Source organism: Nomascus leucogenys, chromosome 4 (assembly GCF_006542625.1).
Source record: "Nomascus leucogenys isolate Asia chromosome 4, Asia_NLE_v1, whole genome shotgun sequence".
Lineage (NCBI taxonomy): Eukaryota > Metazoa > Chordata > Mammalia > Primates > Hylobatidae > Nomascus > Nomascus leucogenys.
Window position 1 is genome coordinate 133,101,281 of NC_044384.1, and position 15,365 is coordinate 133,116,645.

The window sequence follows — 15,365 nt, forward strand, 5'->3', positions numbered from 1 at the left end:
TAGTACTTGGCTCCTTTTTAATTTAGGCAAATTTCTGCAGCCTGCTTGAATTCCCATTCTGAAAATAGGCCTTTTTTTTTTCTACCACTTGGCCAGGCTGCAAATTTTTCAAACATTTATGCTCAGCTTCTCTTTTAAATATAAGTTCCAGTTTTAGGTCATTTCTTTGCTCACACATACGAGCATAGGGTGTTAGAAACAGCCAGGCCACATCTTGAGCACTTTTCCTGCTTAGAAATTTCTTCTGCTTGATATCCTGAGTCATCACTCTCAAGTTCAAAGTTACACAGATCCCTAGGGCAAGGGCACAGTGCAAGCCATGTTCTTTGGTAAGGCGTAACGAAAGTGACTTGTACTCCAGTTCCCAATAAGTTCCCCATTTCAATCTGAGTCCTTGTTAGCCTTGACTTTGCCATGCATATCACTGCCAGCATTTTGGTCATAACCATTCATCCAGTCTTTAAGAAGTTCCAAACTTTCACTCACCTTCCTATATTCTTCTGAGCCCTCCACCCTCTTCCAACCTCTGATTTTTATCCAGTTCGAAAGTTGCTTTCACATTTTCAGGTATCTTTATAAGCAATGCCCCACTTCACGGTACCAATTTTCTGTATTAGTCCATTTTCATGCTGCTATAAAGAAAACCTGAGACTGGGTAATTTATAAGAAAAGAGGTTTAATTGGCTCATGGGTTTGCAGGCTGCACAGGAAGCATGATGTGAGCATCTGTTCAGCTTCTGGGAAGGTGTCAGGAAACTTACAGTCATGGCTAAAAGTGAAGGGGGAACAAGACTTCAAATGGCCAGGGAAGGAGCAAGCAAATTGGGGGAGGTGCTACACACTTTTAAACAACCAGATCTCACGAGCACTCACTTACTCACTGTCATGAGAAGGGGATGGTGCTAAACCATTCATGAGAAACTGCCCCCATGATCAATCACCTCCCACCAGGCAGCACCTCCAACACTTGGGATTACAGTTGAACATGAGATTTGGGTGGGCACACAGATCTAAACACTGTCAACATTGCAGTAATGGTGTTAGCCAAAAGATAGTGAAATAATGTCTTCATAAGAAAAAGCAATTATCAACTTGGAATTTTTAATGAAATAAGGACATTTATTATACAAAAAAAATAGAAGAAGGTTGACCACCAAAAGACCCTCCTCACTAAAGGAACTTCTAAAGGATAGACTTCAACAGGTAATTGAAAATGGCCTCCAATAAACAATCTGAGGTACAGAAAGAACTGATCAATAAAGATAAAAGTAAACATTAAACTGACAGTAGCATGTTATAGAAAAACAATGATGTCTGTTTCAATAGCATTAAAAAAAAAAAAGCTAAAGTAAGGTTAGAGGCTGATTATTGGAATCAAAATCCTACAAGGCTCTTGTATTTTCAAGAAGGAAAGCAATTGATTGTCTTTGGAACTTAAGTATGCATAGTAAACCTGCAGTGAAAAGATGGGTTCACATGTAAAATGGTGTCTTTTAATCAAACTCAGTAAACACTTTCTCATGGAAGATACCTGGATATTAAAGGATACCAGCCTATTGATTCTCCACAGCCCTTGTAGTTAAAGCCTGTCAGTTGCTACATTAGGTTTCGTGTCAGTAATCTTTTCACTGTTCTTCTCATCAAGTTCATTATATGAAGTTAAAACTCTTTATGGACCTCTGTGTGTTTAATAACACACGTGCTGTGAAATCACTTAAACTCCTTCTACAGTCCTCATGATAAGGACCACTGCTTGTCATTCATTAGCATCCAGCTCATTGTGTTTTATGTGAAGAGCCTCACCAAGGGTCCAGTGGCAACAGCGGCACTGTGTGTGTGGTTGTCAAATCAGAGCAGTTGCACCTGCTCTAGAGAGCCTTCCCAGCCCACTTTAGTGCACAGTAGTCCCTTCTTCCCCTGAATTCTGCTTGTTTGCACCTGTCTGTCTCATGTAAGATGGAAGTATCAATAGTACCTTACTCTTAGCATTATGGTGTGAGTTAAATGGATTAATACGTGTCAGAGCACTTAGGGCAGTGCTTTTATAGCACACCAGCTAAATACTGTTGAATAATTGCTCCCTAGTTATCTTTTTGGGAGGATTCTAGGTTGTTTCATCCATGTGTTAGATTACTAAATTGTAACTGGCCAAAGATAAGGTTAAGTTTTATACTTCTGTGGGAAATAGAAAAGTAGAGACTGCAGTGAGTGAGTACAATAAGTAAGTCAGTTACTAAGTAACTGACTTAGTGGGCATTAGTCACTCATGAGTGACTTTTAAAATCGCATTTCGCATGGAGAGCTCTTTGGAATCTCTTTCTAGTAGGCTTAGTGTAGTAATGAGAAAGAGCTGTTTAAAATTTTGTAAACATGTAGTTGGATTAACTGATCTACTGCAAAAGTAGAAACGTAGATGTATAGATTTTTGAACTAAAGGGATCTCAAGATGCCAATAAATTAGTTTTAGGACTCGGGGAAAGCCTTTATACTTCAGTACCTATGGCTCCTCTGTTAAAAACAAAAATATTTTCTCCAGGTTCCATGCCAGCATTAGCCAGTGCTTTGCCTTCAGTTCTAGGAATTACCCACATTTTAAAATGAAGCAAACGTACAGCAGTAGAGTGACTTGTTAGGGGCTGGTGGGTGGGAGGATAGTTTTCAGAGTAGGTGAGATCGTGAAGGGGCTGGAAACCAGCTGGTCTGCTTTCAGGTCAGGTGCCTCCTGCACACTATGCCGCCTGGGGTCCTGCTCTGTAGCAGCTCTCTCGTCTCTTCTGTGTGCACAGTGCTCATGTTGGCAGTATGAGAATTTCACATCTATTGAACAATGTAGTGAATATTTATTTTATACATGATGTACAGTTATCTGTTTATATTAGTTGCTTTTTTGCTTTGTAAAGGAAATAATGGTATGCTTTTTTTTGGTTATATGTTTTTTAGTATACCTTTAAGCCTCACCTAGTGGAGACAGAAGGGATGATATTTATTATCTCCCTTGGAAACCTGCAGGGTGGATATTTTGAATCCTTTCTTGCCAGGTGGATATCTCAGTATGGTGTTGGCAGGATTGCCTGTGTTCTGTAAGTGGCTATTCACCTACTTCCAAGTCTTAAGAATTCTTGAGTATTCAGTCAAAAGAGATTTAAAGGATTTGGTTGACAATAATGTACTTTCAAATATAATCAGGTATCCAAGTTAAAGACGGACCACAGACAGCCAAGTGTTTGATACAAGAGCATAAGTAAATGGCTGTCCCTATTTCAGCACACATGTTTAGAAAAATGACGTTCACACAATAACATTTTCCAGTTACAGATTTTAATTGTATTAAGAAAATAAATCCTAAACTGTTTTGCTAATCTATTGCTTTTTGCTTTAGAACAATTTGTAAGAGTTTATACAAGTCAATAGAGAAAATCTACTTTATATCTAGAAAAATATAAACAGAAGACATTTAAGGAGTTCTGAAAGAATTAATTATTTTGGATAATTTGTATGATTGTGTTTGATGTCTGCCTTGCACTATGCTAGGTTTGGTGAATTCTAAAGATGAAGGATACCTCCTATCAAGTCATTCATAGTCTAGTGAAAGAGACATTTAGACAAAACTAGTACATTACAGCAAGATCCTCAGTAGAGATATGCACAGGTTGCAGTAGGAGTAATAATAATTAAATTTGCAGTCTGGTTGAGGGAGGTGTGGGAGAAATGCCAAAAGTGATCCTTTCATATTCCGAGACTACTTTATGATTCCTAGGGTCTTTGAAGAAGCTATAAAGGCTCTGGTACGTGAGCTTTTTAAGCTTTCTCTTGGATTGCTATGTATTTCCAGTATGCTTCCTGTGCTTACCGTGTCTGTAGTGAGCCATGCTACCTGGGTTTTCAGCCTTCTCCTCTTCCTAGTTGTGGGACCATTAGCAAGTTACTGCCTTTTGTTTCAGTTTTGTAAGAAGAAAGAAATAGTACCAACCTGGTAGGAGCATTGTAATTATTAAGATCGTATATGGAAAACATTTTAGAATGCTGCCTGGTACACCATAAGGCTCAGAAAATTTTGGTTCTTATTATTAGTTTTGGTAGCTAGGTAGAATATTGAAACACTTTCACCATGTTGATCATTTAGATTCTCTTTCTAAAGTGCTGATGTCAAATAAAATTTTACATTTTTCCCCCTTTCTAGCTCCAAGAGGAAAACGAGGATGGAAAACCTTTTATGCTGTACTGAAGGGAACAGTTCTTTACTTGCAAAAGGTAAAAGTAAAGCAGTTAAAAAATCCACAAAACTCGATGAAATAATTAAACGAGGTCCAGTATATGTATATACAGTAGTCTCCCTTATCTGTGGTTTCACTTTCTGCAGTTTGTTTGCTGATGTTAAAAAGTATTCAGTGGAGAATTCCAGAAATAAACGATTTTAAGTTTTAAGTTGCATGCTGTTCTCAGTAGCGTAATGAAATCTTTCTCAATCCTACTCCATCCTGACCAGATGTGAATCATCGCTTTGTCCAGCATAGCCATCCTATATACGCCCATCCTTTAGTCACTCAATAGACATCTCTGTGATGAGATCAGCTGTCCAACTATCGCAGTGTTTGTGTTCAAGTAACCCTTATTTTACTTAATAGCCCCAGAGAACAGTGATGGTGGCATATAGTTATCATTGTTGTATTTATTATTAGTTATTATGTTAATCTCTTACTGTGACTAATTTATAAATTAAATTTTATCTTAGGTATGTATGTATAGGAGAAGACATAGTATACAGTCATCCCTCCATGCACACAAGGGATTGGCTCCAGGACCCCCCTTATATACCAAAGTCCCCACATATTCAAGTCCTGCAGTCAGCCCTGTTGAATCCACATATAAGAAAAGTTGGCTTCTGCATACTTGGGTTTCACACCCCACAAGTGCTATATTATTAGTCCTCATTTGATGGAAAACAGTCCGCGTATTAGTGGATGTGTACAGTTCAAGTCCATTCTGTTTAAGGGTCATCTATATATAGGATCGGGTACTATTCAAAATTTCACGCGTCCACTGGGGGGTCTTAGAATGCATCCCACATGGATAGATAAGGGGAGCCTACTGTAGTACATATTCTTTATTCATCCCTCAGTAGGCACTAGGTTGTTTCCACCTTTTGGCTTTTGTGAGTAATGCCGCAATGAACAGGGAGTGCAAATATCTCTTCAAGATCCTAATTTCATTTCTTGTGAATAAATACCCAGAAGTGGGACTTTGAGGTCATATGGTTCTGTTTTCAGTTTTTTGAAGAAACACCATATGGTTTTCCAAAGCAATGTACCATTTTATACCTGAACAACAGTACATAAGAATTCCAGCTTCCCCCCATATATGTGTTGAATTTATCTGAGCTCTGTGTTCCATTCTGTTGGTCTATGCATGTGTCTGTCTTTATGCCAGAACCGTATTGATTTGATATTGTAGCTTGGTAATATGTTTTGAAATCAAGAATGTGAGGCCTACAGCTTTGTTCTTTTTCAGTATCGTTTATGGCTTATTCAGAGATTCAGAGTCTTTTGTGATTACATATAAATTTTAGAATTTTTTTCTATTTCTGTAAAAAATTCCACTGGGATATTCACAGGGAGTTTATTGAATATGTAGGTCGCTGTGGGCAGTATGGACATTTTAATAACGTTAAATCTTTGAATCCCTGAACATGGAATGTCTTTTCATTTATTTGTGTCTTCTTTAATTTCTTTCAGCAGTGTTTTATAGTTTTCAGTGTATATGTCTTTTGCCTTCTTGATCAAGTTTATTCTTAAGTATTTTTTAATACTTTTTCATGCTGTTGTAAATGGTATTATTCGTTTCTTTTTTCAGATTGTTCATTGTTAGTGTATAGAAATGGAACTGATGGTTGATTCTGTATCTTGCAACTTTGCCGAATTTATTTATTCTAATAGGTTTTGGGGGAATCTTTAGGTTTTTTACATATAAGATCATTTGAAACTGTTTCTCTTTTGAGGGTTTTTCTTATGGTGAAAGGATATTGAATTTCATCGCTTTCCTGCATCATTGAGATATTTGTGTAATTTTTATCCTTTGATCTGTTAATGTGTTTTATCACTTTGACTGATTTTCATATGTTGAACCACCTTTACATGCCAAGGATAAATCTCACTTGGTCATTGTATATGTTCCTTTTAATGTACTGTTGAATTCAGTTTGACAGCATTATGTTTAGAGTTTTTGCATTTATGCTCATAATGGCTATTGGCAAGTAGTTTTCATGTACTGTTTTCTGGTTTTGATATCAGGGTCATGCTGGCCTCATAAAATGAGTTTGGAAGTGTTCCCTCCTCTTCAATTTTTTGGAACAGTTTGAGAAAGATTGGCATTAGTTGTTTAACTGTTAGGTAGAATTCACTGGTGAAGCCATCTGGTCCTAAACTTTGCTTTGTTGGGAGGGTTTTTATTACAGATTCAATCCCCTTATTATTACAGATCCGTTCACATTTTCTACCTCTCCGTAATTCATCTTGGTAGATTTTAGGTTTCTAGTAATTTATCCCTTTCTTCTAGATTTCCCAATTTGTTGGTGTATAATTGTTCATAATAGTTTCTTATAATCCTTTTAGTTTATGTGGCATCAATTGCAATGCCTCCTGTTTCATTTCTGATATTATTTATTTGAGTGTTCTCTATTTTTTTCTTAGTCCAACTAAAGGATTGTCAATTTTGTTGATCTTTTGAAAGCAAATTTTTAGTTTTATTTTGTCATTTCTCTATTTCTTTTATTTCTGCTCTAATCTTTGATTAGATTTTCATTTCTCTATTTCATTTATTTCTGCTCTAATCTTTATTGTGTCTTTCCTGTGCTGACTTTGATTTTCATTTCTCTATTTCGTTTACGTCTGCTCTAATCTTTATTGTTTCTTTCCTGTGCTAACTTTGCATTACTTTGTTCTTTATCTGGTGTAAAAACAGGTTGTTTATTTAAATCTTTCTCCTTTTCTAATGTTAAGTGTTTATTACCATAAACTTGCCTTTTGGTACTGCTTTTCTTTCCTTCCACAAGTTTTGGCTTATTTTTTGTCCATTTTTGTTGATGTGAAATTATTATCCAATTTCCTTTTTGATTTTTTTTTTGACCCATTGATTGTTCAAGATCATGTTGCTTAATTTCCACATATTTGTGAACTGTCCATTTTCCTTCTGCTTTTAATTTCTACTTCCCTTTCTTTGTGATTGGAAAGTATATTTGCTATTATTTCAGTCTTCTTAAATTTGGTAAGATTTGTTTTGTAACTTAGAATTTTATCTATCCCAGAGAATGTTCCCTGTGCACTTGAGAAGAATATATGTTCTCATGCTGTTGAGTGGAATGTTCTATATATGTTTGCTAGGATATTTGGTGTATTGCGTTTTAGAAGTTCTCTGTTTCTTTATTAATCTTCTGTCTTGAAGTTCGGTACATTATAGAGAGTGGGGTGTGGAAATCTCCTATTGTTAATTTCTACCTTCAATCCTGTCAATGTTTACTCTATATATTTACGTTCCTTGATGATACATGCATATGTATTAATAATTGTTACACCTGTGTGACGAATTGACTCATTATTATGTGTCATTCTTTCTCTCTTGACAGTTTTTTACTTATTTTGTATAATATAAGTATGGCTACCCCTCTGCTCTTTTCGTTACCAATTGCATGTAATATTTTTTCCATTATTTCACGTTCAGGTGTGTGTGTCTTGAAATCTAAAGTGAGTCTCTTGTAGACAGCATATACTTGGGTCTCTCTCTCTCTCTCTCTCTCCCCCTCCCCCTCTCCATCCCTCCCTCTCCCCCTGTCTCTGTCTCTGTCTGTCTCTCTCTCTCTCTCTCTCTCTCTCTCTCTCTCAATACATTCAGCCACACTCCCACCTTTGATTGGGAGTTTAATCCATTCGTATTTAAAGTAATTATCGATAGAGAAAGACTTACTCTTGCTATTTTGCTATTTATTTTCTGTCTTGTCACTTTTTTACTTTACTCTTATTAGTATTCCTTTTTTTTTGTAATAACATTTCTTTATTTATTTCTCATTTTCTTTTGTGTATCTTTTAGGGGTTTTTTTGTTTGTTTGTTTGCTTACCGTGGGGCTTACATAAAACAGTTATAATGATCTATTTTAAGCTGATAATGATTTCAGGTCATATGCCAAAACTATACTTTTACTCCCTCACAAATTATATCCTTTTGTATTCTGTTCCCACTAATGTATATTTATAGGTAAAGTATTTTAATACTTTTTTAAAAATTTCTATACCAGAGTTAAAAGTCATTTACACACCACTATTACAATATTAAAGTACTGAATATTTTTCCTACATATGCTCAGCACTCCGTATCAGTGATTGCTGCATTTGAATTCAACCAACCTGAGATTGAAATGTTCAGAAAAAAAAGTACCACAAAGTTTCAAAAAACAAAACTTGAATTTTCTATGTGCTGAGTACTATGTTGAATCTATGCCAATGAAATGATGTGTAGGCCTTTTATTAGGTATCATGAGTAATCTAGAGATGATGTAAAGTGTACAGAAGGATATACATAGGATATATGCAAATACTCTGTCATGTTATGTAAGCAACTTGAGCATCCATGGATTTTGGTGTCCATCAGGGGTCCTAGAACAAATCTCCCACGGATACCAAGTCCTATCTCTGTTTACTTCTGCCATTGAGCTTTATACTTTCATGTTTCTGTTTAGCATTCTTTCATTTCATGTTGAACTCCCGTTAGCGTTTCTTGTAAGGCAAGTCCAGCATTGATGAACTCTCTCAACTTTCGTTTGCCTAAGAAAATAATATCTTTCTTTCTTTTATATATAAATATATTTTATATATATATATATATTTTACTTTAAGTTCTAGGGTACATAGGCACAATGTGCAGGTTTGTTACATATGTATATATGTGCCATGTTAGTGTGCTGCACCCATTAACTCGTCATTTACATTAGGTATATCTCTTAGTGCTATCCCTACCCCCTCCCCGCACCCCACAACAGGCCCCGGTGTGTGATGTTCCCCTTCCTGGGTCCAAGTGTTCTCATTGTTCAATTCCCACCTATGAGTGAGAACGTGCGGTGTTTGGTTTTTTGTCCTTGCGATAGTTTGCTGAGAATGATGGTTTCCAGTTTCATCCATGTCCCTACAAAGGACATGAACTCATCCTTTTTTTATGGCTGCATAGTATTCCATGGTGTATATGTGCCACATTTTCTTAATCCAGTCTATCATTGATGGACATTTGGGTTGGTTCCAAGTCTTTGCTATTGTGAATAGTGCCGCAAGAAACATACGTGTGCATGTGTCTTTATAGCAGCATGATTTATAGTCCTTTGGTTATATACCCAGTAATGGGATGGCTGGGTCAAATGGTATTTCTAGTTCTAGATCCCTGAAGAATCGCCACACTGACTCTCACAATGGTTGAACTAGTTTACAGTCCCACCAACAGTGTAAAAGTGTTCCTATTTCTCCACATCCTCTCCAGCACCTGTTGTTTCCTGACTTTTTAATGATCACCATTCTAACTGGTGTGAGATGGTATCTCATTGTGGTTTTGATTTTCATTTCTCTGATGGCCAGTGATGATGAGCATTTTTTCATGTGTCTGTTGGCTGCAGAAATGTCTTCTTTTGAGAAGTGTGTGTTCATATCCTTCGCCCACTTTTTGATGGGATTGTTTGTTTTTCTTGTTAATTTGTTTGAGTTCTTTGTAGATTCTGGATAATAGCCCTTTGTCAGATGACTAGATTGCAAAAATTTTCTCCCATTCTGTAGGTTCCCTGTTCACTCTGATGGTAGTTTCTTTTGCTGTGCAGAAGCTCTTTAGTTTAATTAGATCCCATTTGTCAATTTTGGCTGTTGTTGCCATTGCTTTTGGTGTTTTAGACATGAAGTCTTTGCCCATGCCTGTGTCCTGAATGGTATTGCCTAGGTTTTCTTCTAGGGTTTTTATGGTTTTAGGTCTAACATGTAAGTCTTTAATTCATCTTGAATTAATTTTTGTCTAAGGTGTAAGGAAGGGATCCAGTTTCAGCTTTCTACATATAGCTAGCCAGTTTTCCCAGCACCATTTGTTAAATAGGGAATCCTTTCCCCATTTCTTGTTTTTGTCAGGTTTGTCAAAAATCAGATAGTTGTAGATGTGTGGTATTATTTCTGAGGGCTCTGTTCTGTTCCATTGGTCTATATATCTTTCATTTTTAAAGGGTAGTTTTGCTGGATGTAATATGCTTATGTGGCAAGTGTTTTTTTGTTTGTTTGTTTGTTTGTTTTGAGCACCTTGAACATATCATCACAGTCACTTCTGGCCCTGGATCATTTATGCTGAGAAATCCACAAACAAATCACTTTTCTTTTGCTACTTTCAGAGTCCTCTCTTTTTCTTTGACTTTTTATAATTTTGTCATTGGTCCCAATGTAATTTATTTCCATTAATCCTCATTGTCATTAGGCTTCTAGAATCTAGATGTCTGTTTCCTTCCTCAGATTTCAAAAGTGTTCTGTAAATAAGCTTTGTGCCCTCTTTCTTCTTTCTGCTCTTTCTTGGATTTCCATAATGTGTTGGTCTGCATAATGGTGTGTGCCATTAATGCCTAAGGCTCTCTTAGCTCTTTTTCATTCTTGTTTATCTTTGTTCTCTGAGTGGATAATTTCAAATGGCCTCTCTTCAAGTTTGCTCATTCTTTCTTCTTTGTTTTCTGCTTTTGAGCTTCTTATCTGAATTTTTCAGTTCAGTTATTATATTCTTCAGCTTGAAAATATCTATTTAGTTCCCTTAAATATTTTCTCTTTGTTGATATTCTCATTTTGTTTATTCATCTTTTTTTAGCTTGTTGAGCATCTTTACAGTGTTTATGCAGGTAATTCATATACTTTTGTTTCTTTAGGGTCGATTTCTGGAAATTCATTTTGTTCCATTGAACCGTGTTTTCCTGTTTCTTCTGTCTCTTGTAGCTGTATTGGGATGTGCACATTTGAAGAATCAGCCACCTCTTCCAGTATAGAGACTGGCTTGCTAAAGCAGAAGCCCCTCACCGGTCATCTTTGCTAGAGATTTTAGGGAACTCTGAATCCTTTTTCAGGAGCCCATAATCCTTGCACCCTCTGATGTCTGTCTGCAACACTGCAAGTTATCTGATTTTAGAGCAGGAAGCTACCCAGCTGTCCCCTGTTGTAAGCAGCCACCAAGTGTATGCCTCAGTGTATGCCATCAGTTCCCTGAATCAGGAGAGTCAGATACCACTCCCTCAAATAGCCCTCCAAAAAGCCAGAATGCTGGATGCATACTCTGCTCCTCTCTCTCCCTCCCAAGGGAGAAATCTTGAGTTGTGCACACCTCACAATTACACTAACTGTGCAAGCCACAGCAAGCCACCTGTCTACCTACTCTGTTCTAAGTGTCCTTCAGGCTTCCAAACTGTGCTAGTTGTGATAGTGCTCTGAGTGAGGTGAGACAGAAATTAGTCCCTTGGGACTAATAAGAGCTGGAATGAGGACCACACACTCTACCTTTCTTCAGCCCTCCCAAAGTAGAAGCTTCAGGTTGACCACCTTTTCTCCCAGTTGCATCAAGCTGTTCTGACTGCAGCAAGCCACCCACCACTTTCCTTTGTTCTTAGCAGTGCCCAGGTATCCATACTATTCCAGTTCCATCAGTATTCCAAGTGAACCAAGATAAAGCCATTACCCAGGCAGCCTTCTGAAAAGCTAGAATATCGAATATCAAAGACCTCTTTCCTTTCCCCCATGAGAGATGTCAGGGGCCAGGGCATTCTCTTCTGGTGCTGAGGCATGCCAGCTTCAGGGAGGGGCTGATGTGGGTAACATGAAATCGCTCTTCTTACCTGTTTCAGTGTGGGTTTCTTGGCTTTGTGCTCTCCTGGGGTACTACAACCTCTTAAATGGATTTTGGCATTGTCTTAGTAGGTATTTTGGTCCGTAAATAACTGATTGATGGACTCAATATTTTTATGGGGTAGATGAGAGCTGGGACTACCTATTCTGCTGTCTTGCTAACAGCACTCCCAGGAAGAGACTGTTTAAATCTATGTGGAATCATAGAGTAATACAGTTTTGGCATCTTATTCTTTTCACTCTGTATATTATCATAAACAGTTTCTTATTAAAAGTTTTTTAGAAACATTTTTGGTTTTCATCAATCTGGTATTTAGTGACTGTGAAATGATATGTAATTATGGTTTTGTTTCTTCTGTACCTAGATCATTTATAAACATACTCATTTTTAAATGCTTGTAGTATTTTTTGTTAAATAGATTTATCATAATTTAACTTTTCCCCCACTTTCAGACATATTCTTTTTTAGTTTTTCATTTGTAAAATAACAATACACACACACACGTGCATATATCTATTTTGTTAGGATTCCTAGGGGTGTCATGGGGCAAATTGTAGGAACTGTTTACAGTTCTGAAAACATATTTCTAAATTACCTCCAGAAAGACTATACCTCATTTCATTCCTTACAGAAGTTTGTGACAACATGTCTGTTTTCAGTGTATTATCGACATATGGATATTCAGAGGAAAGGATCTGAAAGGATTCATTTTGAACTTTTTTTTTTTTGGTGTTTGTCCACGAACACATGTCTTTCCACTCTTTACACACTGCTGTAATTGCCTTTCCACACCTGTGTTTCTCTGGAAAAGAGGCCTCCCCTTTGATTTACTATCCACAGTACTGAATCAGATGGCGACCCCTCATGGCATGCACACTTGCACCGCTGAGATGATCAACCGTTTTGGAACGTAGACTGGGAAGGAATACATCTGATTTATTGTTATTTTAAGTGTTTCAAAATATTATAATAATGCCATATATAAGATTGAAAGAATTATTAAAACTGGCCTTCCTTAGTCCACCCAGATCTTTATTTAAAGGACTTTAACTGTATTTCAACTATCCTATATCTTTTTTGCTTTTTTTGTTGTTGTTGTTGTTTTGTTTGCTTGTTTGTTTTTGTTTTTTACAAAAGTTTATTCTTAAATGTTCAACAGTTTACAAGACAACACTTCACTTTAGCTGTAGGTGGCAAAATATGTTATGGCAGGGAATACAGATGTTTAAGTAAGAATGGAAGGCAAGGGTCACCGTCACCTCAGACACAAAGAACAACTTACTTTTGGCCAGATTTCTTTTTTTTTTTTTTTAATTATTATACTTTAGGTTTTAGGGTACATGTGCACAATGTGCAGGTTTGTTACATATGTATCCATGTGCCATGTTGTTTTGCTGCACGCATTAACTCGTCATTTAGCATTAGGTATATCTCCTACTGCTGTCCCTCCCCCCTCCCCGCACCCCACAACTGTCCCCCGAGTGTGATGTTCCCCTTCCTGTGTCCATGAGTTCTCATTGTTCAATTCCCACCTTAAATCAACCTTCTGGGCAGCAGACCCTTGCCCACAGCCTTTGCTTTCAGCTTCAGAGTTTCTTTGTCTTTTCTTTTTGTTTCTGCTTGGAAGCCCTTTCCTCCTCACCCATCTCTTTGGCTCATTTCAGGGCTGCTTCTTGCCACTTTGATGGCTGGATCTGGTGCCTGCCACCCCTTCTCCAGACCCTGCCACTGGAAACCCGTATCTTTCGTTATTAACATTTTGCATATTACCAGAGCAGCCTTGTAAACAACACTTTTGTAATTATTTTTTGTTTTATTTTTTATCTGAACTGTTTTCAAATGTCCAAATTAGGAAGGACCGTATCTAGCACAAACCCTTTTGTCATCTTCCTTTTGGAATACATCAGGTAAGGAATATTGGAGCATGGAATGCTTCACCTTGGACCATGATCTCTTTGTGGGAAAATAGGCTTTGTAGAAAGAGGTATGGAGTTAGCTGAAACCCAAAGATCACAAAGTGAATGATTTGTCCAATCCTTCTAAAATTCTCGCATTACTTTGAGGGTCATGACAGGGGAGAAATGGAGGCAGTTGTTGATACTTGGAGATTATCCGTGCTCTTAGATGGCTGGATATCTCGTATTGTCTTTATTTTCCTATGGAGTGGACACAGCTTCTAGTTTATAAGTCAGCTACTCTGGCCTCTGCCAGATCAGCATGTGTGTGCGTGCTGGGCCCACGCTGGTCCTTTTAACTACGTTTGTCTCTGCAAGGAAGAACCCTTTGAAATTAAATTTCATATATCACAGATGTTTCCCCAGCATAAATTCCACTCTCTTGGCTCACTTCTTTGCTTTGTCTAAAATCTCTGTTAAGGGGCATAGCTGCCTTTGGCAAAACCGTTTCTCTGAATACCTAGCCACCGGATTTCCACCCACTCCGTCTCAGGGTGGGCCTAGGAAGAGAAAACTATTCTCACATTCAGCATTTGAGAGGAGTGACGCCAAGAGAGATGCTGTTTCAAAGGTACCAGCTTTTCCTACATCACTGTCCTCTCCCTCAGATAAATGTATTGGGAGTTTGAGTCATCGAGATAGAGAATGGGTTAGTATTGACAAGGGAACAACTTTGTAAATCTTGAAGCTTCAGCATCAGCTTGGATTAGAGCTCCAAGAAGGTTGCTTCTCCAGATTTATGATAGCTCTGGAGTGTGGCAAATGTGCATTTGGGGAAAGTTGGGTGAAATTGCTTTTGTAAAGAGAAAAGCCTGGCACTAAGGAAATTATACATTTATGAAGAGTGAAAAGTAGAATCATGGGCTATTGTTCAGGTTGCTATTTCAGTTAAATCATAAGAATGCTCGGGCGCCTGTAGTCCCAGCTACTCGGAGAGGCTGAGGCAGGAGAATGGCGTGAACCCGGGAGGCAGAGCTTGCAGTGAGCCGAGATTGCGCCACTGCACTCCAGCCTGGGCGACAGAGCGAGACTCCGTCTCAAAAATAATAATAAAAATAAAAAAAAATGCTCGCATGCCTGTAAACTATCTACTTACAATGAGAATAAGCCTGCAAAAGGGTGGCCATGTTTAATAACCAGTCTCCACTCTCTTCTTATTGTTAATGCTCTTTTTTAAAAAATCAGAACTAATATATGTTGCGAGAAACCTTGCACAGATCCTAGAGACTAATTCCTCAATCAGTGGAAGCTGAAACTTCATAGTTCTGGGTCTTGTTTAGCTATATCTACCTGACTGTGTAGTTTCTACCTGATTCTGTAGTTTCTTCCTAATTCGTAAAACTAAAAACTAAAAAAGTAGGTAGACCGTACAAGAAGGAAGACCTTATGGGCATCTACATCTGGAAATGCCAGTCCCTGTTAGGTTAATAGGGTACTGCCTGCTGCTGAGCAGACCTTTGCATCAGAGCGTCCTTTGGGGTATTGAGCCATCCACCAGAAACAAGTGTAGTAGGTAGTTAAACTTCT

General features: G+C 37.7%; 1 protein-coding gene across 1 annotated transcript in view; it reads left to right on the forward strand.

Moving 5' to 3' along the window:
* Positions 1-15,365, forward strand: part of LOC115834816 (PH and SEC7 domain-containing protein 3-like) — a 149,605-nt gene that overhangs the window by 78,446 nt on the left and 55,794 nt on the right. Inside the window, exon 4 of the mRNA XM_030812286.1 lies at positions 4,181-4,251. Coding sequence (XP_030668146.1) covers positions 4,181-4,251 — 71 coding nt within the window. The remainder of the gene's footprint in view (positions 1-4,180; positions 4,252-15,365) is intronic.